The following is a 25,864-nucleotide window of genomic DNA, read 5'->3' as shown; positions in this document are numbered from 1 at the left end:
CACCCTGTCCTTCCAGGGTTAGCTAACAGGTGGTTCGGTGAGGGGGTTCAGAGCGCCCTCTTGTGGCCTCTGGTGTATCAAAGCCTGGCGCCCCAGCTGGTGGGGCTGAGTGGATAGAACTGGGTACTGGCTGGGCTCTGGACTACAAAATTCAGGCCAGGACCATATCCCCTATCCATGTTTCCCTGTCTCTGTCTCTATTTCAGTCTTTGTCCATACTAGTCTCAGCCCAGTAGTCTCTTTTCCTCCCTTGATCTCTCTCGTCTGTACCTCCCCAGGGGTACAGATGGCAGGCTGATGAGCTGAAGATGCAAAGAAGGGTGGCATCCTAAAAAGAACTCTAGGTTCAAAGGATGCTGACACTTGCAAGCTGAGGGAAGACAGAGGCTGGGAAGGAGGGTCTAGTCAGGTGACTGCAGGACTGTCCTTGCTCCCAGCTCCTGGGTGGCATGTGGGGCCTGCTGACCAGGCAGAAGCAGGGGGAGGACAGGACCCCATTTCCACAGGAATGTTTCAGGTTCTGGTTCTTAGTCCCAGGAGGGGAACTGGATTCCAGGAGAGAGGGCAGGCGGATGAAGTCCACAGAAGGGCACAGGAACCATGCTTTGATGCTGACAGAACCTGTCAAGGCTCCTGTAAAGGCCCAGCCCCTGATTTCCTGCCTCTCCAGCCACCTTGTACCTCCAACACCTCCCTCCCCTCATGCTCAGAGCAGAGCGTAGGCCAGGGCACCTTACAGCATCCAGAGTACTTTTATTGCCAGAATCCAGATTCAGCCTGCTCAGAGCCCCATGCGGGGCCCACCAGTCAGGAACAAAGGGAGACAGATGCCAGGCATGTATGCAACAGAGAAAATCCAGCTGCACAGAAATCCTGTGGGAGAGCAGCTCAGTCCAGCCTGAAGGCAGCTTTGGGAACCCCACCTAGAGGCTGCACCCTTTTCTCAGCCTGTGGCCAGTCACCCACTTAAAGCCTACTGCCATGAAGGCAGCTCTGACTCTCCATGCCTGCTACCACAGGGAGACCCATGGAGCACCCTGGGGCAGACAGAAAGCCCCTAGGGGGGCCTCAGGGGACCCCTGGCTCTCTCAGGGTCCCATTCAGCCCCGTCCTCAGCCCCGCGCTGACCCACTTGGGTACTAGTGAGACCCTAGGGCAGGGTGGCAGTGTGGTGGTGGGGTTAGCAAGAGGTACAGCTCAGGGAAGCTGCGAGCAGCCTTGGCTGCTTCCTTGGATTCCCTTTCTCCACAGGTCCCTAGAAGGCCGTGGCTCCAACGCCTGCTCTCATCCTTGGAACCACAGTCCCAGGGTGAAGGGAGGCAGCTTCAGTCCTGGGGCCAACAGCACATCTGAGGAAATCAGAGCTCCTGGGACACAGCCTTCAGGACTGGGGGCACATCTGCTGCCCAATCCAGAGCTTGACTGCTCCTGGCGGTAAGGGAGGTAGGAGTAGAGTGAAATGTCCCAGGGCCTGGGAACCATGAAGAATGCAACAAACTGCCCCTGCCTGCAGGAGCTACTGGGCTCAGCCAGGAAGCCAGTGAGGCTGGCCACCAGCTAAGCCACAGGGAAGCCAGCAGCTCTAGCTACCCATGGCCAGTGGCAGGCCTACCTGTGGCTGGTGTGTGGGAAGGGTCACCCAAGGGGCCAGGAGCCCATCCCTGGGACCTCTGGGTACAGGACCACAGCACAGTAACATCCCTCATAGGAAGGCAGTGGGGCCAGGGCCCAGTAGGCAAGTATGAAAAGCCCATAGGAGTAGGGGGACACACGGCCCCAGGTAGGGATTGGGACCAGGGCCCAGCCAGCCCACCCTGTGGAGCCAGTCCTGAGGTCACAGCAATTCCACCATCAGCAGCATTCTTGCCATCCAGTGTCCCTGAGTCCAGACTCTCATTTCTTCCTTCTTCACTGCCACAGAGAAAGGATAACAAACAGCACTTCCCCACGGCAGATGCTTCACAGTCCAAGACTCGGGGCCTTGAATAGTCAGTCACAAACTCTGTGAAACTCATGGGCCATGACAGCACCAGAGGCCAAGAGCAGGTCCACAGCTGAGCCATCCAGCCCTGCCTGGCACAGGAGTCAGGGCCCAAGGAGCACACGTTTCAGATAGGCCAGGGTGGTGGCGTTGGCCAGCATCTCGATGTGCTCGCTGCCTGGCAGCTCCTGTAGCAACACTTGGTGCTCCTGGAGGCTCTGCCAGGCCTGGCACTGCAGGGCACTCTTCAAGTTCACAGTACCATCGCCGTCACCAAAGCAGATTTTAGGGTCACGGTCAGGGAAGCTCTCATAGTAGAACGAGTCTGGTGTGGGGACACCAGTGCCATAGAGGCAGTGCAGCTGCACGCCAGGTGGCATCGTGGCTTCCACCAGCCCTTCTGTGTCCTGCCGCATGAGCCAGCCGTCTTCAAAGCCGATGTCCTGGAAGAACCTGCGGTAGTCCCGCAGTGTGTAGTTGGTCGTGGGCGTCTGCACAAACACCTTCTCAGGTGACCACGTGTAGCTATAGGGCAGCAGCCAGCTGGTGGAGACAGCTGACCGCTGCTGCTCCCGGATCTTCAGGGGCCCGATGACTGGGATCCGGTTGTTGTCTCCTGCAGGGAGAAGGCTCTGGTCAGTCTGTGCTTAGGAATGCCAGCTGGTTGGGCAGCATGTTCACCACCAGGCCCCTGCCAGGGGCCCAGTCCACAGTCCCGCATCTCTACCCTCTTATCATCATTGTAATCACTGTGACTCCCTTCCCTGCCTTGGCTTTTTTTTTTTTATTTTCTTTTTGAGACAGGGTCTCACTCTGTTGCCCAGGCTGGAGTATAGTGGCATGATAACGGCTCACGGCAGCCTCAACCTCTCAGGCTCAACCAATCCTCCCGCCTCAGTCTTCCGAGTAGCTGGGACTACAGGTATGCGCCACCATGCCTCATGCCTGGCAAATTTTACCTTTTTTTTTTTTTTTTGAGGTAGGATATTATTCTGTCACCCAGGCGGGAGTGCAGTGGTGCCATCTTGGCTCACTGCAACCTCCACCTCCTGGGTTCAAGTGATCCTCCTGTGTCAGCCTTCTGAGTAGCTGGAACTACACTCACGTCCCACCATGCCCAGCTAAAAATGTTTCCACTTTTTATACAGATGGGGTCTTGCTATGTTGCCCAGGCTGCTTGCCTTGGCTCTGTTTCTCTTTATTTTTGCTACATCTGGGAACCACACATCCAAGATGTTTTGTTTCTTTTGCTTTCCTCACCAGGGAGTGAGGCGGCACATACCCACAGTGTGATTTATGATGCTTCCTTGTCTGTAAACTCTGCCATCCTCCGAGTGCTGATCAGTCTGTGGGCACTGACCTAGTCTAGTGAGTCAGCAGGTTGGCAGCCCAGAGATGACATGTTCTGCTTTCCCTTTTATGACACTGAACTGTGTACCAGTTTTTCTTTTCCTAAGCTCAGACCAGTGTTCAGCCAGCAGTGGCCTCATTCCGCCCACTTGCCTGTGCGCTGACCTGGGCAGCCAGGCATGCTGGAGACAGGGCAGGAGGGGAGGCTGCAGATGGAGGCGGAGCCCCTGTACACAGGAATGGGAACAACACAAACACCCGGCAGCCAGGGAGGCCTCCGGGAAGTAAAAGCTGCAACTTGGAAACAGGGGCCTCTGGACTGTTCAGGATCCATGGTCGCCCATCACCCCACCCTGTATCTGAAAGCAGGGAAGCCTCTCGGACTGACTGTAGGGCCTCAGCTCTGCCTGCTGTGGCCTGGCTGGGGGACCCCTAAGGCAAGGAAAGCCCCGAGGGGTGCACGGACACCTCCCTGCACCCCCCACCCCAGTCCTGGACTGCCAAGGCGGGACAGAACAGCTTCCCAGCCTTTGAAGCAAAGCTCTAAGGGGACTCACAGAGAAACTCTGAAAGGGGCCAGGGTTACCTGTCTAAACTCAGGGTATGCCCACATCCGTCCCTGAGGCCCAGGCTAGACAAAAGGAGTGGCTCTAATGAGTCCTCACTAAAGCTGAGTGTCTTCCAGCCAATTCAGAGTCACTGGGCCTGACCCAATCACAATGCCAGTAGACCAAGCAGGTCAAGCAATGGCAGGGACTTGAGCTCATGAGATGCTTGGCACAGCCCTGGCTCATAGCTCCCAAAGCGAGGGTCCATAAGCCTCCCTCAAGTCCTAGCAGAGGGAGGAAACTCTCTAGCTGCAGCTGGTGAGCTGCAACAGTCATGAAAAGATGGGGGAGGAACCAGAAAAGGGGTGGCTTTCCCAACTGCCAGGCAAGCAGGTGCAGCCAGATCTGCACCTGCTTCCTCCCTGTGTTGCCTACAGAGGCTCCTTGCCGCCCACAGATGGAGGTGAACTCATAAATTAAAAACTGTAGTCTAGAGGCCAGGTGCAGGGGCTCATCCTTGTAATCCCAGAACTTTGGGAGGCCAAGGTGGGCAGATCATTTGAGGTCAGGAGTTCAAGACCAGCCTGACCAAAATGGTGAAACCCCATCTCTACTAAAAATACAAAAAAAATCTGGCTGGCTGTGGTGGTTCATGCTTGTAATCCCAGCACTTTGGGAGGCTGAGGCAGGCAGATCCTCCTGACTTGAGGTCAGGAGTTGGAGACCAGCCTAGCGAACATAGCAAAACCCGGTCTCTACTAAAAATACAAAAATTAGCCAGGTGTGGTGGTACACGCCTGTAGTCCCAGCTCCCCGGGAGGCTGAGGCAGGAGAATCACTTTACCTGGAAAATGGGGGTTGCATGAACCAAGATCACGCTACTGCACTCTAGCCTGAGTGGCAGAGTGAGAAAGACCCTGCCTCAAAAAAATAAAATAAAATAAAATAAAATGCTCTAGCCTTCCTCCTCTGGGGTGAAGGTGGGGATGAAGAAGCAAGGATGGGGGTAAGAAGGAGGGACAGCCGGGCACAGAGGCTCACGCCTGTAATCCCAGCACTTTGGGAGGCCAAGGCGAGTGGATCACCTGAGGTCAGGAGTTTGAGACTAGCCTGGCCAACATAGCAAAACCCCATATCTACTTAAAATACAAAAATTAGCTGGGTGTGGTGGTGAGCACCTGTGATCCCAGCTACTTGGGAGGCTGAGGCAGGAGAACTGCTTGAACCCAAAAGACAGAGGTTGCAGTGAACCGAGATCATGCCACTGTACTCCAGCCTGGGCAACAAAGCAGGACCTTGTCTCAAAAAAAAAAAAAAAAAAAAAAAAAAGCCGGGCGCGGTGGCTCAAGCCTGTAATCCCAGCACTTTGGGAGGCCGAGACGGGCGGATCACGAGGTCAGGAGATCGAGACCATCCTGGCTAACACGGTGAAACTCCGTCTCTACTAAAAAATATAAAAAACTAGCAGGGCGAGGTGGCGGGCGCCTGTAGTCCCAGCTACTCGGGAGGCTGAGGCAGGAGAATGGCGTGAACCCGGGAGGCGGAGCTTGCAGTGAGCGTAGATCCGGCCACTGCACTCCAGCCTGGGCGACAGAGCGAGACTCCGTCTCAAAAAAAATAAAAATAAAAATAAAATAAATAATAAAATAAAATAAAATTAAAAAAAAAAAAAAAGAGGGAGGGACAAGGTTTAACCACACCTGAGCACTCTGGCCAACCACGCCTGAGCACTGTGTGTATATATGTGTGTTTTGTGTGTGTGTTGTGTGTATGTACAAATGAGTACTTGCGTGACCAACAGTTATGCTACTCTGTATACATGCTTTAAGAAACCTATACAGATTACAAGGCCTATCGGCTAGATAGGTGAAATTAGGAGTAGTATTAGATTTTCTCTCTCTTTCTCTCTCTCTTTTTTCATACCTAGTCCCCCAGAAGATTCTCTTCTGGAAAAAAAAAAAAAGATATTTGAAAAAGAATGGGGCTGGGCACAGTGGTTCATGCCTGTAATCCCAGCACTTTGGGAGGCTGAGGTGGGCAGATTCCTCGAGCTCAGGAATTCAAGACCAGCCTGGGCAACACGGTAAAACCTTGTCTTTATAAAAAAGTACAAAAATTATCCAGATGTGGTGCATGCCTGTGGTCCCAGCTATTCAGAAGGCTGAGGCCAGAGGACCGCTTGAACCCAGGAGGTGGAGGTTGCAGTGAGCTGAAATAGCTGTACTATCAGCCTGTACTTCAGCCTGGGTGAGACCCTGTACCAAAAAAAAAAAGAAAAAAGAAAAGAAAAAAAGAAGTGGCCGGGCGCGGTGGCTCAAGCCTGTAATCCCAGCACTTTGGGAGGCCGAGACGGGCGAATCACGAGGTCAGGAGATCGAGACCATCCTGGCTAACATGGTGAAACCCCGTCGCTACTAAAAAATACAAAAAACTAGCCAGGCGAGGTGGCGGGCGCCTGTAGTCCCAGCTACTCAGGAGGCTGAGGCAGGAGAATGGCATAAACCCGGGAGGCGGAGCTTGCAGTGAGCTGAGATCTGGCCACTGCACTCCAGCCTGGACGACAGAGCGAGACTCCGTCTCAGAAAAAAAAAAAAAAGAAAAAAAGAAGAAAAAAAGAACGCCACTCTGAAGGAAAAAGAGTGCTGGCCGGGCACGGCGGCTCACACTTGTAATCCCAGCACTTCAGGAGGCCGAGGCGGGCGGATCACCTGAGGTCAGGAATTCAAGCCCAGCCTGGTCAACGTGATGAAACCCTGTCTCTACTAAAATACAAAATTTAGCCAGGTGTCGTGGTGGGCACCTGTAATCCCAGCTACTCGGGAGGCTGAGGCAGGAGAATAGCTTGAACCCAGGAGGCAGAGGTTGCAGTGAGCCGAGATTACGCCACTGTACTCCAGCCTGGGTGACAGAGACAGACTCTGTCTCAAAAAAAAAAAAGAGGGCTGACCCAAGAGAAGAGTCATTGTGGAGACCAAAGCAACTCCATCTTGGATACTAATCCACCGTGTTGGCTTCTGATTAACCCCAGATCCAGGAAGGCCACTGAGATTTCCACTTTATCTACTGTTCCTTGTGCATATATTTACCATAAATCTCACACAGCCTCTGTGTTATCATCCTTCAATGTTCAACACATCGCATCAGAGTCGCCCTTTCCCTATAGAATATAAGCTCTGGGTCTGGGGGCTAATAGTGTGGGGATCCACCATCTTGTCTAGCCACCACCTGAGACACAGATGTGGCTTCTACTCGTATGTCCCTATTAAATGTTTTTCTCTGAGAAACTAGATTTGTCAGCCTCTTTCTTCCTTGGACTTTTAAGGGTAGATTTGCATAGACCCCACACACCGTGGGACAGGCATGAGGCATGCTGGCCTAGGAGGACACTTTGGAAGGGAAGAGAGGGCAGAATTCCTGGCAACAGCCCCCCATACTGGGCCAGGCAGGGTCTTACCTGAAGCCAGGACGCGCAGGGTCTTGGCCACGCCCCCCCAGGGCGCACCCAGTGACACGAAGGCCCGGATATACTTGTCCTTCCAGGCCTGCGGCTGCCGCTGCAGAAAGTAGAGCGTGTACATGTTGCCCATACTGTGGGCAACCAGCACCACGGGGCCCCCATACAGCTGGTACATCTCCTCGATCATCTCGCGGAGGGCCAGGAAGTAAGGCCCGTTTTCATCTGCAGGCCAGAGCCAGGCAGGGGTCAGGCGGGAAGGGTCCTGGAGCCCGAACCACTGAGCTTTTCTCAGGCCAGACACAAGATGAGAGGGGAGGGGAGGGTGCTCACATTCAAACGGAGTGATCTGGGTCCCCCTGCCTTCCATGAAGGGAGGAAGCCTTATATTTCTCCCCAGGGCTCAGAGGCCCCGAGGTCCCAGGGTGGGAAATGGAGGACAGGATAAGACTGACCAAGGGTGGTGGCTGTGACCACTAGACTGGATGCCAGAGGCCCAGGGACAGGGGACAGCCAAGGACAAGGGGAGAGCCCAAGACCTGTGGTGCCCATGATCACCTCGCCCCTACCTCCCGAGACTTCAGGGAGGGAACGAGAGTGCCTGCTTACTTGGGGCTCGGCGCCAGTCATAGGGAGCCCCTCGGACATCCTCACCCCGTGTGTAGCCCCAGCCCACAAGGCTCTCCACCATGGTGTGGAAATAGGAACCTGTAGACAGAAATACAGAGGATAAGAAAAGATATAGCTAGTGCCGGCCACCTACACTATGCCCAGCATGGAGACTGTGAGAGTCGGCAGGTCCCTGGAAGAATGCTACAGGGCTCTGTGCCAACGCTGATCAGAGACAGCTTACAGGCTGTCTGTACAAACCAGCAGAGTTCCTCCAGCTCCAGCTCGAATCCAGCAGAACCCCCATCCCAGCTCCCGGAGGCCTTGAGTGAGGGCTACATACCCACGCTGCTTTTGCTGGGGTCCAGGAACTCCAGTGAGAAGGTCTTCCCAAAGCCAGGGACACGTACATCCACACCATCAGGAAACTGGGTGGCCCTGGATGTTTTGTTGTAAACCAGCCTGTTGTGAGAGGATATCGAGCCAGTGACCCAGAGGGGACACGGAGCTTGGTGTGTCCCAACAGTGCATCATGTCCTGAGTCATACTCCCTTCCCATGCCCAGGTTTAGTCAGATGGATAGGAGAGACCAAAAAGTAACAAAGCAGGTTGATAAAGCACAGATGTCCTATAATCCCAGCACTTTGGGAGGCTGAGGCGGGCAGATCACCTGAGGTCAGGAGTTTGAAACCAGCCTGGCCAATGTGGTGAAACCCCGTCTCTACTAAACATACAAAAATTGTCCGGATGCAGTGGCTCAGGTCTGTTAATCCCAGCACTTTGGGAGGCTGAGGCTGGCAGGTCACCTGAGGTCAGGAGTTTGAGACCAGCCTGACCAACATGGCGAAACCCCGTCTCTACTAAAGATACAAAATTAGCCAGGTGTGGTGGCAGGCTACTGTAATCCCAGCTGCTTAGGAGGCTGAGGCAGGAGAATCGCTTGAACCCAGGAGGCAGAGGTTGCAGTGAGCCAAGATCACGCCATTGCACTCGAGCCTGGGCGACAGAGCAAGACTCCGTCTCAAAAAAAAAAAAAAAAAAAAGCACAGATCAGAGTAATTACATTCAAACAAGAACCTCACCAACACATACTTACTCCAAACACTGACCCCAGGACCCCTGTCAAAGCAACATTCCCCTCTCCCCCGTGACCCTACCCTAGAATGAGGGTCTTGGACCTGGTTGGGAGAAGGAGGCAGCAGTCCTGGTTCTGCTGTGAACGTCACACTGGACCCCAAGATGCAGTCCACCCTCTTTCAGCTTCCCATCGCTCCATCTCCTTGCATCCAGCTCCTGCCACCCAACATATCCCAGGCAAAGGAGATGGTGAATGCAGTACACAACAGAACCAGACAAGGGCCGGGTGCAGTGGCTGACACCTGTAGTTCCAACGCTTTGCAAGGCCAAGGTGGGAGGAATGCTTGAGGCCAGGAGTTCAAGGCCAGCCTGGGCAATATAGTGAGGCCTTGTTGCTACTAAAAATAAAAAATTATCCAGGCATGGTGGTGCAGGCCTGTGGTCCCAGCTACTTGGAAGGCTGAGGCAGGAGGATGACTTGCACCTGGGATATTGAGGCTGTAGTGAGCCATGATCATGCCACTACACACCAGTCTGGGCAGGAAAGTAAGACCCTATCTCATAAAAACAAAAACAAAAACAAAAAAACCACTAGGCCAGATGCAGTGGCTCACGCCTATAATCTCGGCATTTTGGGAGGCCGAGGCAGGTAGATCACTTGAGGTCAGGAGTTCGAGACCAGCCTGGCCAACATGGTGAAACCCCATCTCTATTAAAAACACAAAAATTAACCAGGTATGGTGACATGAACCTGTCATCCCAGTTACTCGGGAGGCTGAGGCAGGGGAATTGCTTGAGCCTGGGAGGCAGAGGTGCAGTGAGCCGAGATCGTGCCACTGCACTCCAGCCTGGGCAGTAAGAGCGAAACTCCATCTCAAAAAAAAAAACAAAAAAAAAACCTAGAAAGGCACCATGCTTCAGGGCTGCTATGTGGGTGGGTAGGCAGACAGAAGGGGCAAGGCCCAGAGAAATGATGGGAGCTGGTGGGGAGAGACAGGAGGAAGGCCTTGTGTGGCCCCAGGTAGGTATAATTGGGTCCCACTTCCTCTGGGCATTGGACACAGCAGCCAGTCAACCTCCAAACACATCCTCCATGGAGGAAGGGAATGAACCACGCTCCTATGACCCCCTGGCACCCCAGGGCTGTATCACCTGTCAGACTGCAACCACAAGGCCCAGGGCTTGCCCAGCAAATTCCTAAGCGCCATGACATAGGACATGGACCACCAGCTACTGACTTGAGATCCCTAACAGCCCTTTCTTAGTTTTCTTTCTTCTTCTTTTTTGAGACAGGGTCTCACTCTGTCCAGGCTGCAGTGCAGTGAGGGCATCATAGCTCACTGTAGCCATAACCTCCTGGGCTCAAGTGATCCTCTTACCTCATCCTCCTGAATAGCTAGGCAGGCACCACCGTGCCTGGCTTATTTATTTATTTATTTGTTTATTTATTTTGTAGGGATAGGGCCACACTATGCTGCTCATGCTGGTCTCAAACTCCTGGGCTCAAGTGATCCTCCTGCCTCAGCCTCCCAAAGCACTAGGATTACAGGCATGAGCCACTGCACCCGGCCTATTAGTTTTCTGGAACTGTGCAATAAATTACCGCAGACTCAGCAACTTCTAACACCACACACATTATCTCATAGTTTCTGTAGCTGCAGTGCCAAACAGAACCAGACAGGACAGACCCCGCCTCAGGCCTAAGTACACGGCTATGGCACCATATCCTGTGGGAAGAGGGTTGTCAAGGCCTGAATAAATGATGGGAACAGGGTGAGGGGCAGACGGACACCTTATACCAGAAGAAAAGCCTTATGCCTGGCCGGGCGCGGTGGCTCAAGCCTGTAATCCCAGCACTTTGGGAGGCCGAGACGGGCGGATCACGAGGTCAGGAGATCGAGACCATCCTGGCTAACACAATGAAACCCCGTCTCCACTAAAAATACAAAAAAATTAGCCGGGCGTGGTGGCAGCGCCTGTAGTCCCAGCTACTCGGGAGGCTGAGGCAGGAGAATGGCGGGAACCCGGGAGGCGGAGCTTGCAGTGAGCCGAGATCCGGCCACTGCACTCCAGCCTGGGCGACAGAGCGAGACTCCGCCTCAAAAAAAAAAAAAAAAAAAGAAAAGCCTTATGCCTTTGTGCTAGGCCGGGAACCTTGCTCTGGCCTCACCTCACACTGAAGAGGTAAATGTGCCCCCAAAAACACAGGAACCTGGAGTTTCTGGTGGTTCTGAGTCCCACTTGTCCCCTTAGATATCAGCCACAGAAAGCTGACAGGATCCCCACAACTGACCCAGATAACAGGTCCTAGAGGCCCATGCTCTCCAGAGGAATTTGTAGATTATCCCAATGGCCACACAGCAAAGTAGCTTGTTGCTACTAAAAATAAAAAATTATCAAACAGCAAAATGCAGAAAACTGTTCTGGAAAGCCAAAGCAGTTCTGTCTGGGTGAAAATCTAAACAGGTCAGAGAAGCAGTGAAGGCAGACAGGCCCCTCTTGGTATCAGCTGGCACTCAACTGGCAACACCTGAAGCCGTGTCCCCAGTATAAAAATAGAAATGCACATCAACAGCCCAGAAATAACCCCAGTCACACAACACACAGAGGAGGAAGGAGTCAACAAAACGGGCATCACAAACAGCCGGCAGGCCAGGGCGCCTGGAGGAGCAGCTAGAAAGTCTCTGGGAAAAACTTTTTTTTTTTTTGAGACAGTCTCATTCTGTCACCCAGGCTAGAGTGCAGATCTCTGCTCACTGCAACCTCTGCCTCCCAAGTTCAAGTGATTCTCCTGTCTCAGCCTCCCGAGTAGCTGGGATTACAGGTGTGTACCACCACGCCCAGCTAATTTTTGTATTTTTGTATTTTCTTATTTTTTTTTTTTGAGACAGAGTCTTGTACTGTCCCCTGGGCTGGAGTGTAATGGCACAATCTCAGTTCACTGCAACCTTCACCTCCCAGGTTCAAGCGATTCTGCCTCAGCCTCTTGAGTAGCTGGGATTACAGGTGTGAACCACTACGCCCAGTCTTAATTTTTGTATTTTTAGTAGAGACAGGGTTTCACTGTGTTGGCCAGGTTGGTCTCGAACTCCTGACCTCATGATCTGCCCACCTCAGCCTCCCAAAGTGCTGGGATTACAGGCATGAGCCACCGCACCCGACTGGGAAAACTTTTTAATTTGGGAGACTCCATTCAGCTCAAACATGTATGGCGCACCAACTGTGTTTCTGGTTCTACTGCTATAAAGATAAAACAGAGACTCCCTCCCTTCACGGAGCTCAGACTGGGAGGGAACCTCAGCTCAGAGCCACACATTCTGGGTTTGAATTCTGATTCTACCACTTATTAGCTGAGTGAGCACAGGTAATCACTGTAACCTCGTTGAGCTTCCAGATTTCCCAGCTGTAAAGCAGGTTTAAAAACCACCTGTTGGCAAGTAACGCTGGTGAAAAAACAAAAAAACAAAAAAACCACCACCTATTTCAAAATGGGGTTGCTGTAAGACTAAACGAAAGTAAGTATATAAAATGTGTAGTGCCTGTGTAATTTGGGGAAATATGCCTGGAGACAAATTTGGGCACGTGATGACATTTAGAGGAAACAAGCACGGGGCCTGGGGGGAGGAGAGGCGAACCTCTCTGGGGAGTCAAAAGGGAGCCATCACAAAGGCACCAGGGTCAGGTTGATTTGTTGTTGTTGTTGTTGTTTTGAGACAGGGTCTTGCTCTGCCGCCCAGGCTGGAGTACAGTAGTGTGATCTCTGCTCACTGCAACCTCTGCCTCTCTGGCTCAAGCAATTCTCCTGCCTCAGCCCCCTAAGTAGCTGGGACTACAGGTGCATGCCCAGCTAATCTTTTTGTAATTTTGGAAGAGATGGGGTTTTACCATGTTGCCCAGGCTGGTCTTCAACTCGTGAGCTCAGGTGATCTGCTTGCCTCAGCCTCCCAAAGTGATGGGATTATAGGAGAGCCACAGTGCCTGGCCTAGGGTCATGTTTTAAAGGGTGAATGGAAGCACATTTATCAGGCAAAGGGTATAGAAATAGATTCCAGGCCAAAAGAACAGCGGGTGCAAAGACATGGCGTGTCCCAAGAAGAACAAGCAGCTGGAGACATAGGGGAGGCCAAGTCACAGACAAGGAAAGGGGTGGGGGCCATGCCGAGGCTCTGAATAGCAGCTGGGGCACAGAAATTTTGTGTAGGCAGGCGCAGTGGCTCATGCCTGTAATCCCAGCACTTTGGGAGGCCAAGGTGGGCAGACCACTTGAGCTCAGGAGTTCGAGACCAGCATGGCCAACATGGTGAAACCCCATCTCTACTAAAAATACAAAAAAATTAGCCAGGCATGGTGGTGGGCGCCTATAGTCCCAGCTACTTGGGAGGCTGAGGCACAAGAGTTGCTTGAACCTGGGAGGTGGAGGTTGCAGTGAGCCAAGAAGGCGCCAGCCTGAGTGACACAGCGAGACTCCGTCCCAAAATAAAAGAAAAAAAAAATTGTGTGTAGGCCTGAGAGGCCAGGGCTGGAGAGTAGAAGAACAAGGGTAGCTGGAAGGGAAAGTTAGTTCTGCCTGGGAGTGCAGAGGTGGTGCCAACCAGACCAGACCAAGGACCTGGGGAAGGAGAGAGGTCAGTGACCTCGAGATGAGGATAGAAGAAACAGGCTCCGGAGGCCTCTCAGGCCTGTTGGTAAGCAGCACCCCCGCTGTGTGCCCCAGCCCCCACCTGATATTGTCAATCCAGCAGTCAATGATGACAGGCAGCAGCAGTTCCAGGTTCAGCCAGATTGTGAAGTAGCTTTCGGTCTTCTTGGAGCAGAGGTAGTGCACCACTGTCGGCTTATCCAGTTTGGCTTCCAGCTGGTTCCCCAAATCACCAGGGACTGCAGGGGGCACAGGACATGTGTGAGCCCTCGCCCCGGCAGGTTCAAGACTCCCAAGAACTTTGATGTCTGCAGCAGACCCCCTGAAGAGCCACAGATACTATGGCAGACCTGTGCAGTTCCACACCTCAAATTAAAGCACAGTGCCAGTGGCAGGAAATTCAGAGCAGGGACCTTGACTCAAAGGCCAGGGAACCATTTTTGTGCAGAAAAGCTGCTACTGCTGTGTAGTGCAGAGATGCCTGTGGGGGGCTTGGGAGAGGCCTGACATGTTTGGGGAAGGGCCCTAACACTGTCTCCAACTCCAGATAAAGTAAGTCTCCTAGATATTCACTGGAACATCCTCCTGGGCCATTCAGATTATTGGAAAGGGGTTTAAGGTAAAGTCACTCCCCATGCTAGGCCTCTGTTTCCATATCTGTTAAATGAGATTTTGGTCTGAATCACCCCCAGCAAACACAGACACACCTTTACACATAGTTTCTATGGTTAATGGACCCAGATGGGAGCTGTGTCTGGGAGGAGGGGCTTGGAGACCCCTTTGCATTCCAGAACCTCCAAAGTTTGGCCAAGGCCCTATCATTAGATATATACCCTTGAGGTGGGGTATGGTGGCTCATGCCTGTAATCCCAGCACTTTGGGAGGTGAGGAGGTGAGTGGATCATTTGTGGTCAGGAGTTCAAGACCAGCCTGGCAGGCCGGGCACAGTAGCTCACGCCTGTAATCCCAGCACTTTGGGAGGCCGAGGTGGGTGGATCACGAGGTCAGGAGATAGAGACCATCCTGGCTAACACGGTGAAACCCCGTCTCTACTAAAAATACAAAAATTAGCCGGGTGTGGTGGCGCGCACCTGTAATGCCAGCTACTCAGGAGGCTGAGGCAGGAGAATCGCTTGAACCTGGGAGTCGGAGGTTACAGTGAGCCAAGATCACCACTGCACTCCAGCCTGGCAACAGAATGAGACCCCGTCTCTAAAAAAAAAAAAAAAAAAAAAAAAAAAGACCAGCCTGGCCAACATGGTAAAAGCCCATCTCTACTAAAAATACAAAAAATCACCTTGGCATGGTAGCACATGCCTGTAATCCCAGCTACTTGGGAGGCTGAGACTGAGACAGGAGAATTGCTTGAACCCAAGAGGAGAGGTTGCAGTGAGCTCGTGCCATTGCACTCCAGCCTGGGCGACAGAGCAAGACCCGGTCTCAAAAAAAAAAAAAAAGAAGATATATACACTGGGGGCTTGAACCCAAAGTCTTCCACCCATAGCTATCCCAGGCTACAGGGAAGACAGGGTCCTGTTCACCGTGAGAGAGGAAGAAGGAAACAGAACAGGGCTCTTGGCCACTTGGCTAAAATTCAACCAAAGTATCCAGGATAGGCTTCTGGGAGGGAAATGAACAGAAACATAGCTGAGAGAAGCTTACACTGGCACCCGCCAGCCTACCAAGGGCCCAGGCCTTACTAAAGGCCAGAGTCCAGTAAGGTGCCAGAGAACAGATCATCTGGAGGGCCCTGGCATGGCTGGGAGCCCATGTTGGAAACAGCCATCCTGAACCAGCACCATTATCACCACAGTCCAGGCCCTCGCGTGACTTCTCTCCATCCCAGCCAGCCCGTTCAGTCTACTCAGAACTCTGGGGCCCTGGTGACACCCAAATCCCTCCCCACTGCTTCAAAGCCCTTCACAGTTTCGTTACTCCCAGTGACCTTTCAGGCCTCACCTGCCCCCCACATGCCATGCTCTCACCACTTCCCAAACACATCCCCGTTTAGGGTCCACAATCATCTAGTGAAAACCAGCACTGGGCTCTCCTGGACATTCACTGGGCACTGACTGTAAATCCAGTCCTGCATAGGGCACGCCCTCCCTGGGCACCATCCCAGTGTCTTCAGGGTGCCATGAGAGGCAGGGGTGGCACCTGCCTTCACCTCCCCTCATGGTATGGGTGCAGAGGTGGGGAGTCCCCAACACGATAGCCTCTGGATGACACGCCTGTGGACTGGGCAGGGCAGGGCGAAGACCCTGGTCACTGTCTCTACCAAACGGGAAATGGCTAAAAGAGGAAGTCACCAGATCTGCTTTGCTCAGATGCTCCTTGCCCTGGTCAGGCTGTGTGGCCTCTAAAAATAGCAGTGGCCACTTCCTGAGCCCCTCTGTGCCTGGAACTAGGACAAGAGCCATCTGCATGCCTTTCACCTCAAGTAACACTGGGAGGGGACAGCCTTACTATTCCACTTAACAGATGAGGAGACTGAGGCTGCAAGAGGTGGAAATGGCCTTGCCATTTCCTTCCCCTTGCCCAGGGTCTTCTGTATCACATCTCTCCGGCCTCTCTTTCCTCCACCACCATTTCAGGACCCACCCCTAGAGGATTCTGGTCCTCTGACAGTCAAGGTCAGATCCCTGCTCTGTGCCCAGGAGCTGCTTGTCCAACTGCCCACCACGATGTCTCCCAGGGCTAAGGCCAGCAGCTTCCCTCCCTGAGAAGCTGGGCAGGTTAGGACTCCTGCTTCTCTGTGATTCTGGGTGGGGTCTGAGGCTCTTCTGCTGTGACCTAGAATAAACAGACTGACTGAATTGGTGAGTGTGGTTAGCATTAATCCAGGCAAAATGGCTGTGTGCCAGCCACAGACCACGTGTTTCCCAATGCCATGCCCCTCAGACTCAGAAATCTGCAGGCCCACCCAAGACTCCCTGAGGCCCTCAAGATAAAGTCCAGATGACCCAAACAGTCACAAGGCCTGTGCAGTCCACTGCTCCCCTGACTCGATCCCAGGCAGCCTGAGATGCTCACCTCTCTCCCCCTGCCCAGTACTCTCTCCTGGCCTTAGCTCCAGCTATATACTCCAGGAAGCCTTACTTGACACCCACCCATCTGCTGGGTTGGTGGATTCTCTGTGCCTGCCCCACACAAGCTTCCTCTCTGGGGATCATTGTTATTGCTATCCTGCAAGCTTTGGGGAGGCAGGGCCAAGTCTGCCCAAATCCCATGGTGAACCTGGGCCTAGAATCCCCCTGGAGCATTTCCTGGCTGGGAACTCCTGGTGGGGCCTGCCTGGCACCACGCTGCCTGCCAACTCTACCCTTCTGTGATTTGCATTGTACCCATTTAAAGTACTCTCAGCAGAAAGAGCACGGAGATCACGCTGCACTAGACTCCACTTGTAACTCATGCCTCGGATGCCTCTGCTTTCAGGAATCCTGGCTGGCCACGGACACGCCAGCTGTGGATGGGAGTGACAGCCTGAATGAGGCACCCAAGACCCCTAGACAGAGGTCTCATCCCTGCCCATCCCCACAAGGAAATACTGTGGCCGCTGTAGAATTGCCAGGGTTGTGATCAAGGAGCGGCGTGGGCAGGGGAGGTCACTCAGCCTCGACATAGTCTAGTCCAAGCATGTGTGTCAGGGTAAGAATACAAGCATGTTGCCTGACACAGGTTCATGGCCATTGCCCCAACCCTTTCCTCCGACTTCAGCGTCTTCAGTTTCCCTTAGGCCTTTTCCCTCAGAAAATGCTACACATCTGATAAGTTGTGGGAGTTGGTGGCCAGCTAGGAGAGCAATCCTTTCCCTAAGGAGGTTCCCTTCAGTAATGACTTCTGGTATATGTGGCATTGGAAGGGTCGAGGGTGACAGCCTCCTAGCCAGGCCCAAGTCGATGCAGAGGTCAACTCAGGAGCCACTCTACACACCCCCACCATCCCTCAGGAGTGGGGCTGAAGCACCTGTCTTTCCAGCTAAAAAATGGGGTAAGGGGAGGCAAGGCTTGGGAATGATGCAGACAAGTGGAACTATGAATAACCAGATGGTAACTCACCCACTCACCCCCATTTTCTACCAGGGCAGGAGATGGGGAGCTGACCACACCCGGCCCAGCATGGCGGGAGGTGCGCCGGCAGATCTAGATCACCTAAGTGACAAGACAGACACCAATACGCTCCCCCATTTCGTGACTGGAACAGATGCAGACCGGGAAGGTAGCCCCGCCCGCGGCCCGTCCCGCCCGACCGACTGACCCACCACAAGACCCATGCCTCACCCAGCACCACTGGGGGGTGACGTCCGGCCGGGAGCGCTGGGTCTGCGAGCAGCATTAGCAGCAGCAAGAGGAACAGGAGGCCATCCGGGAGCAGCCCCACACGGTAGGGGCGGAGGTGGAGGCCCATGGTGTACGACGGTCGCTGCAGGTCCAGGCTGCAGGTTCAGCTCTCTGGGCTCTCGCCTAGGCGGGGGCGGTGGCGACGCACTTAACCCCGCCGCCCGCATCCCCCGCATCCTCCCGGCCAATCAGAGCCCTCCTCCCGCAAACGGCCTGCCAATAGGGACTCGCCGCCATATACGTCCCTCCCAGTCAGGGCTCACCGCCCTGCGCTTGCCCAACCCCCTGCTCCCCGGACCACGCTGCACGCCGAGCGCATCGATAGATCGAGGTACTTACCGCCTGGCTCCGGGCTCTCAGTCGCCCACCCGGGGACCCACCTCGCCGCTGCTGTGTACCCCGCCCAGCCCTGAGTACCCGAAATCCGCGCTGCGCAGCCCTCACCTGGCGACGCCCTGACCTGGAGGATCTGGAACGGACAAGACAGAGAGAGGATAAGGGGTGCAGCGCTCGCTGCTGCTGAGCGACCCCGGTTAAAGCAAGAAGAGGGGAAGTGAGTGCCTGACAGTTCTTGGGCCTCAGGTGACCAGGAGCTGACCAGGACCTTTGTGCAACCCGCACACCAATTCTTAACACACCCTGCCCCGAGGGCACCTGGGTTCGGCCAGTCAGCCCCCGTAACTCTGCCCCGGGGTTACAGATGCGGAGGGAACCGGGAGAGGCCAGGTCAGCATGTTCAGTTCCCAAGAGTGGGGTTAATCTGTTCGTTTTAGGGGCGCAGAGTGCAGCGTCACCCCGCTAGTCCGGGTAGTTCGGGCGCGGGGTTGGGAGTGGGCTTCAGCCTCGATCCTGCGCCATGGGCCATCTGCAAGTTCGCCTGTAGAGCAGGAGAGGCATCGGGAGCTCGTGATCCCTCTCCACTCACGCAAACCTGGGGAACCGGAGAGGACACAGACTCCCTGCGCCAGGAAGCAGGGGCAAACAGAGTGGACAAAGACCTGACAGCCGGCACCATAGGTCACTGTGGGATAGAGAGACGAGAGTATTTGGGAAATAGAGGTCTTGATCCTCCACACACACACCCCTTCGAAGGGGCAGCTGTGCCCTGGTCATCCCATCTGGTCCCAATAAATTTGTCCTGCCACTTCCTTCCTTCTTCTTGGTAAGCAGCTGACCTGGCTATGAAGCCACGATCTTGCCCTGCCCTTCTCGAGTTCTTATAATGAAACATGTTGGTGACTGGGCTACCACTACCCTCCCTCTTTCTTTTTTCATTCTTTATTTTATTTTATTTTATTTTGAGACAGGGTCTGTCTGTCACCCAAGCTGAAGTACAGTGGCGCAATCATGGCTCATTGCATCCTTGACTTCTCAGGCTCAAGCGATCTTCCCACCTCAGCCTCCTGAGTAGCTGAGACTACAGGTGTACACCCCCACTCAGCTAGTTTTTTTATTTTTTGTAGAGTTGGGGGTCTCACTATGTTGCCCAGGCCAGTCTTGAACTCTTGGCCTTAAGTAATCCACCTGCTTCACCCTCCCAAAGTGCTGAGATTACAGGTGTGTGCCACTGTGCCCAGCCCCATCCTCTCTTAAGGTCCAGCCATCTCCCCCTAAGGCCCTGGCTCAGGATTCCCAAAGCCCCTTCCTCCCCCACCTTCACCCGACAGAAGATCGGTGAAGACCCATCTGGTGAAATCCCAGCGTGGGAGACCATAGAGACTCTTCTGCAGGCCTAGGCACAGGCAGGAGTCCAGTCAAAGGTTAAGTGGAGGAAGGGAAAGATCAAGAGGTGCTGGGCCACCTTGGACTCTGGCCACAGTCTAAATGTCTTGCCAGCCCAGCAGCATCCAGGGTCCCATGTCATGGGCCCCTGGAAGCGTAGCCCTGTCCTCAAGAGGGGTTCCCTGGTGCTTCACCCCCACAGGCCCTGCATGTGTTAGGAACCACAGCCATTAGGGGCAGGATGGCAAGGCCTAGTCAGCAATGACCCATGCTGGCACTGTGGAGAAGAATCAGAAGGTGAGGTCCTCCCTTTTCACAATAAGTCTGCCATCCACCTGATCCCCCAGGCTGCAGACTTGGCATCATCCTGAGCTCTGGATGCCTCCATGCTTCTCAGAACCACAACTCAGGTGGTCATAAGGGCTAGCCAGCTCTACCCTTCCCAAACCACACTACCCTATTCCCACAACAGCCTCATCACTGATGTCCCAATGCACACCCTCGTTCCTGTGGGTCGTTCTCCACATGCCAGGCTGACACTGTTTTTTTTTTTAGAGACAGAGTCTTGCTCTGTCACCCAGGCTGGAGTGCAGTGGTGCGATCCCAGCTCACTGCAACCTCTGCCTCCCGGATTCAAGCGATTCTCCTGCCTCAGCCTCCAGAGTAGCTGGGATTACAGGCACCCGCCACCACGCCCAGCTAATTTTTGTATTTTTTAGTAGAGACAGGGTTTCGCCATGTTGGCCAGGCTGGTCTTGAACTCCTGAACTCAGGTGATCCGCCCACCTAGGTCTCCCAAAGTGCTGGGATTACAGATGTGAGCCACCAGGCCCGGCCCTGATTTTTTTTGAAATCTTGCTCAAATTACTATCTCAAATTGTATGGTTTGCCCTACAAACCATAAATTCTCATTGGATGGGTTTTATTTAATCCTATATATCGGGACTTTCCAATCTGACTCTGGCATAACATTAGGTGACAAGAAAGTCAAAATATTCCAAAACAATGTTTCTTTGCCAAACTTTGAAATGGCCCTGCACAACTGTCCTTTGTGGAGGAAAATTTGCATCTGTAAAGAATCTCTATTGGCCTGGCACGGTGACTCACGCCTATAATCCCAGCACTTTGGGAGGCGGGTGGATCACAAGGTCAGGAGATTGAAACCATCCTGGCTAACACCGTGAAACCCCATCTCTAATAAAAATACAAAAAATTAGCCGGGCGTGGTGGCGGGCACCTGTAGTCCCAGCTACTTGGGAGGCTGAGGCAGGAGAATGGCGTGAACCTGGGGGGCGGAGCTTGCAGTGAGGCGAGATGGCGCCACTGTAAGGGAGGAGATTACCCCTCATATCATCTTATGCCCAATTTCTGCCTCCAAAGAAAGAAGAAGTAAAAACTAAAAGGCAGAAATGAAATCCACAGGCAGACAGCCCGGCGCCGTACCCTGGGCCTGGTGGTTAAAGATCGACCCCTGACCTAATTGGTTCTGTTATCTGTAGATGACAGACATTGTATAGGAATGCACTGTGAAAATCCCTATCTTGTTTTGTTCCGATCTAATTACCAGTGCATGCAGCCCCCAGTCACGTACCCCCTGCTTGCTCAATCAATCACGACCCTCTCACTTGCACCCCCTTAGAGTTGTGAGCCCTTAAAAGGGACAGGAATTGCTCACTCGGGGAACTCGGCTCTTGAGACAGAAGTCTTGCCGATGCCCCCGGCCAAATAAACCCCTTCCTTCTTTAACTAGGTGTCTGAGGAGTTTTGTCTGCCGCTGGTCCTGCTACAACTGCACTCCAGCCTAGGCGACAGAGTGAGACTCCGTCTCAAAAAAAAAAAAAAAAAGAAATTATATTAACATAGCTAGTTCTTTTTCTTCCAGGCCCTCCCAATCCTGAAAAGATTAAGAGTCTAGCAACTTTTAAAGGTCTGATCGTCTGAGGTCAGGAGTTTGAAACTAGCCTGGCGGCCAACATGGCGAAACCCATCTCTACAAAAATAGAAAAATTAGCTGGCCATGGTGGCGGGCACCTGTAGTCCCAGCTACTCAGGAGGCTGAGGCAGGAGACTCACTTGAACCTGGGAGGCGGAGGTTGCAATGAGCCAATATCACATCACTGCACTCCAGCCTGGGAGGCAGAGCAAGACTCCATCTAAAAAAAAAAGTGTCCAAATATTTTACAGAGTTTGACTCTTTTCAACAGAATAAATCCGGAGACTAAGGAGCCAGTCCAGTTGTGGTATCTTCCTTGGGTGAGCACACAGCCAACACCCTTCACCCCTCCTGCTACTGGGCCCTTTGCACTCCCTCTCGCTGTCCTAAGCTCCAAGCTCCTGTACCAGAACTAGGTGGATCCTGGGCTTGAGGCAACCAAACTAAGACCAGGGCTTCCAGGCTCATTTGGTGGCCAAAGCTGAGTCCATTTAGAGGCCGGTGGAATCTCCCTAAAGCTCATGGCTCAGCAGGTCCCCATTCCTCTGCAGCCAGTCTCCCTGCAGCCAGGAGAGGCCTAACACTGATCCAGCCACAACAGAACCCTGGAGGCAAAGAGCCCAGAACAGAGATCATGCCGCTGCACTCCAGTCTGGGCGACAGAGGGAAACTCCGTTTCAATAAAATAATATAAAATAAAAGGCTGGGTACGGTGGCTCACACCTGTAATCCTAGCACTTTGGGAGGCTGAGGCGGGCAGATTGCCTGAGTTCAGAAGTTTAAGACTAGCCTGCGCAACGTAGCGAAACCCTGTCTCTACTAAAAATACAAAAAATTAGCCAGGCGTGGTGGTGCACGCCTGTAATCTCAGCTACTCAGGAGGCTGAGGCAGGAGAATCGCTTGAACCCGGGAGGCGGAGGTTGCAGTGAGCCAAGATCCTGCCACTGCACTCCAGCCTGGTTGACACAGCAAGACTCTGTCTCAAAAAAATAAAATAAAATAAAGCAAAATAAAATAGGCCAGGCGCAGTGGCTCACGCCTATAATCCCAGCACTTTGGGAGGTGGAGGTGGGCAGATCACCTGAGGTCAGGAGTTTGAAATCAGCCTGGCTAACATGGTGAAACCCCGTCTCTACTAAAAATACAAAAATTAGCCGGGCGTAGTGGCGGGCGCTTGTAATCCCAGCTACTCAGGAGACTGAGGTAGGAGAATGGCCTGAACTCAGGAGGCGGAAGTTGCAGTGAGCCGAGATCGCGCCATTGCACTCCAGCCTGGGAGACAAGAGCAAAACTCCGTCTCAAAATAAAATAAAAATAAAGCCAGAGGGTATTGGCCTGATGGCATCGAGGGGACCCCTTTGTCACCACTGTCCTGGTGCTTCGCTCGACCTCGAGCGCACGCCCCTCCCCCTCCGCTTCTAGCAACGGAGTCAGCGCGCCCTCTGGCGTGTGCTCTGCAGCCACTCTGCACAGGTGCGGGGATCCCAACTCAGCAGGTGGGGCCCAACGCGCTGCCTAGTGGGGTGGCCCCCACATGCCATGCTCTCACCCTCTCAAGGAGGGTCGCTGAGAGAGGGGACGGGTCTGGGCAGGCAAGTGTGGATCTCTGCGGTGTTCCCCAGCGTCGAATCCTCTTGCACTGAGAGATCTTTCCTGGCGGGGAAGGGAAGGAGGGAGGGTGTTTTCGCACCGCTCCTAGACGCCCTGGAGGTTCCCGAGACCCGCCGCACTTCCCGCCTTACACCCTGTATCTGCCCGGGCTTTCATGTCCCCGCAGCCACAGCGCCGGCTGCCTTTAGGGGTCCAACCCAGGCAGGTCTGAGAGCCAAGGTGAGGGTAAAATTTTGCGAGTATGAGGCCCACGGAACACAGTCCTTTCTTCCAAATATCTGGCACGCGGTTTTGAGAAAGGCGTCTGACCTCGGGCAGCCTGGGCCATGGGGGCCTTGCCTACCTCTCTGCCGTACCAATCTCCTATTCATTAATTCATGAACCCCAGGGGAGCGAGGAGTGGGGTGGGGGTGGGAGACAATTTTCAGAGAAGTACAGAAATCTCAAAACTACAGAGGGGACCCCTGCTGCGGAAGGTAGAAAATCTGGAGGAAGGCCGGGAGCAGTGGCTCACGCCTGTAATCCCAACACTTTGGGAGGCCGAGGCGGACGGATCACGAGGTTAGGAGTTCGAGACCAGCCTGGTCAATATGGGGAACTCCCATCTTTATTAAAAATATAAAAATTGGCCGGGCGCGGTGGCTCAAGCCTGTAATCCCAGCACTTTGGGAGGCCGAGACGGGCGGATCACGAGGTTAGGAGATCGAGACCATCCTGGCTAACACGGTGAAACCCCGTCTCTACTAAAAAAAAATACAAAAAACTAGCCGGGCGAGGTGGCGGGCACCTGTAGTCCCAGCTACTCGGGAGGCTGAGGCAGGAGAATGGCGCAAACCCGGGAGGCGGAGCTTGCAGTGAGCTGAGATCCGGCCACTGCACTCCAGCCTGGGTGACAAAGCGAGACTCCGTCTCAACAACAACAACAAAAAATAAATAAATAAATAAATAAAAATTAACCGAGCATGGTGGCGTGCGCCTGTAGTCCCAGCTACTCGGAAGGCTGAGGCAGAAGAATCGCGTCAACCCGGGAGGCGGAGGTTGCAGTGAGCCGGGATCATTGCACTCTAACCTGGGGCACGGAGCAGACTCTAAAAAAAAAAAAAAAAAAAAAAAAAAAAAAAAAAAAAAAATTCTGGAGGAAGAACTGGGGTTAACTAGACAAGGGGCAGGACTGGAGAGGAGGAAAGGACACAGATGAGACCCTACTGCGAAGGCCTGTGTCTTACCATTGCTGAAATACCCTATGGCAGAAGCAGCTAGCCTTAGACAACGGTTCATTCGGAATATTCAGTGACAGGCAATGGGGGTAAGCCTCTATCTTCGAGGATGGGATGATGGAGAAGGGAGACAATAAACGATTAAAAAACAAGTTATAAGTTGGTTAAGTTGGGGGGGTCGGGGGGGGCAGAAAGAAGCAATGAGGGACGGTTGGGGTTAGCAGTGTGGGTTGTTTAGTAATAATGGGGTGATCTGGGAGGACTCATCTGAAGATGAGTAAGGGATCTCAGCAAAGCAGAACCGCACCCTCCGGCCCGGTATTTAAACGAATTTGGTTTTTAAAGAAGAATCCAAGGGTTGGAGCTGGGCCCGCGGTGGCTCACGCCTGTAATTCTAGCCCTTCGGGAAGCCGAGGTGGGCGTATTTCGAGACCAGCCTGGTCAACATGGCGAGACCCCGTCTCTGCAAAAAATACAAAAATTAGCCGGGCGTGGTGGCGGCTCACACCTGTGGTCCCAGCAACTTGGAAGGCTGAGGTGGGCGGATCGCTTGGGCCCCGGGGATGTTGCGGCTGCTGTGATCAGAGATTGCGCTGTTGCACTCCAGCCTGGGCGACAGTGAGACCCTGTCTCAAAAATAAATAAATAAATAAATAAATAAATAAATAAATAAATAGAATATGCCGGGCTCACGCCTGTAATCCCAGTACTTTGGGAGGCCGAGGTGTGTGTATCACTTGAGGTCAGGAGTTCGAGACCATCCAGCCTGATCAACATGGTGAATCCCAGTCTCTACTAAAGAAGCACAGGCGTGGTGGTGCATGCCTGTAATCCCAGCTACTTGGGAGGCTGAGGCAGGAGAATCACTTGAACCTGGGAAGTGGAGGTTGCAGTCGCGCCATTGCACTCCTGTCTGGGCAACAAGAGCGAAACTCCGTCTTAAAGAAAAGAATAATAAAAATTAAAAAAAATAAAAAATATAAAGAATCCAAGCGACAGGAGTTGTCTTGCTATGGGGCCGGCCGGATGGGCTCTCGGGGTAGTTTAGGGGAGTCGCACTGCGCTACCAGCCCGCGCCTCAGGTTCACGACCCAGCGGCAACTTGGGCACGCATAAGCGCGTCATCCATGGGAAAGCGCTCAGGACGGCCAGAGACGCCACAACGGAGCAGTCACCTCGCGAAGGAGGCTTCCGTGAAGAGTGAGTGTCGAGACCCACACTGAAGAGGAAAAAGGGCCTAGAGGCTGCACAGATGAGGTCGCCAGGACGGACGAAATGGAGACCGAGTAGCGCCCGGATCCCCGGGCGGGGACGCTGTGACCCTGTGCTGTAGGAGTGGAACCCAGACAGGGGCCGAGGAGGAAACGACGTGCTTCTGTGGA

At 53.5% G+C, this 25,864-nt stretch overlaps 1 protein-coding gene across 3 annotated transcripts; it reads right to left on the bottom strand.

The window, feature by feature from the left end:
• Nucleotides 1-733: 733 nt before the first annotated feature.
• LOC105491386 (phospholipase A2 group XV) lies at nucleotides 734-25,085 on the bottom strand. Of its 3 annotated transcripts, XM_071084815.1 has the most exons (9): nucleotides 24,492-25,085; nucleotides 23,204-23,307; nucleotides 18,443-18,467; nucleotides 17,939-18,121; nucleotides 13,741-13,897; nucleotides 8,286-8,404; nucleotides 7,943-8,041; nucleotides 7,334-7,558; nucleotides 734-2,597 (listed from the first exon to the last, which is right to left on the bottom strand). In XM_071084815.1, exons 4-9 carry the CDS (start codon nucleotides 18,063-18,065, stop codon nucleotides 2,086-2,088), a joined length of 1,239 nt encoding a protein of 412 aa, XP_070940916.1. In that variant the 5' UTR covers nucleotides 18,066-18,121; nucleotides 18,443-18,467; nucleotides 23,204-23,307; nucleotides 24,492-25,085; the 3' UTR covers nucleotides 734-2,085. The 3 variants fall into 3 exon arrangements, with proteins under 3 accessions (XP_070940916.1, XP_011756051.2, XP_070940917.1); XM_011757749.3 differs by lacking the exons at nucleotides 23,204-23,307; nucleotides 24,492-25,085 and having other exon boundaries at nucleotides 17,939-19,376; XM_071084816.1 differs by lacking the exons at nucleotides 23,204-23,307; nucleotides 24,492-25,085 and having other exon boundaries at nucleotides 2,357-2,597; nucleotides 7,334-7,433; nucleotides 17,939-19,019.
• Between the last annotated feature and the right edge of the window lie 779 nt (nucleotides 25,086-25,864).

The sequence above is a fragment of the Macaca nemestrina genome, chromosome 18 (genome assembly GCF_043159975.1).
Source record: "Macaca nemestrina isolate mMacNem1 chromosome 18, mMacNem.hap1, whole genome shotgun sequence".
Taxonomy (NCBI): Eukaryota; Metazoa; Chordata; class Mammalia; order Primates; family Cercopithecidae; genus Macaca; species Macaca nemestrina.
The sequence above is the reverse complement of the archived record's forward strand: the minus strand, read 5'-3'. Positions and strand labels throughout refer to the sequence as shown.

What these genes read in the sequence shown, in the direction of transcription:
- LOC105491386 (XM_071084815.1), bottom strand. Translation starts at nt 18,065, where the DNA reads ATGGGCCTCCACCTCCGCCCCTACCGTGTGGGGCTGCTCCCGGATGGC. An exon ending in TCACCCCCCAGTGGTGCTGG is followed by an intron (nt 13,898 to 17,938) that starts GTGAGGCATGGG and finishes TGCCCCCTGCAG; the next exon opens with TCCCTGGTGATTTGGGGAAC. An exon ending in CCTGCGCGTCCTGGCTTCAG is followed by an intron (nt 2,598 to 7,333) that starts GTAAGACCCTGC and finishes TTCTCCCTGCAG; the next exon opens with GAGACAACAACCGGATCCCA.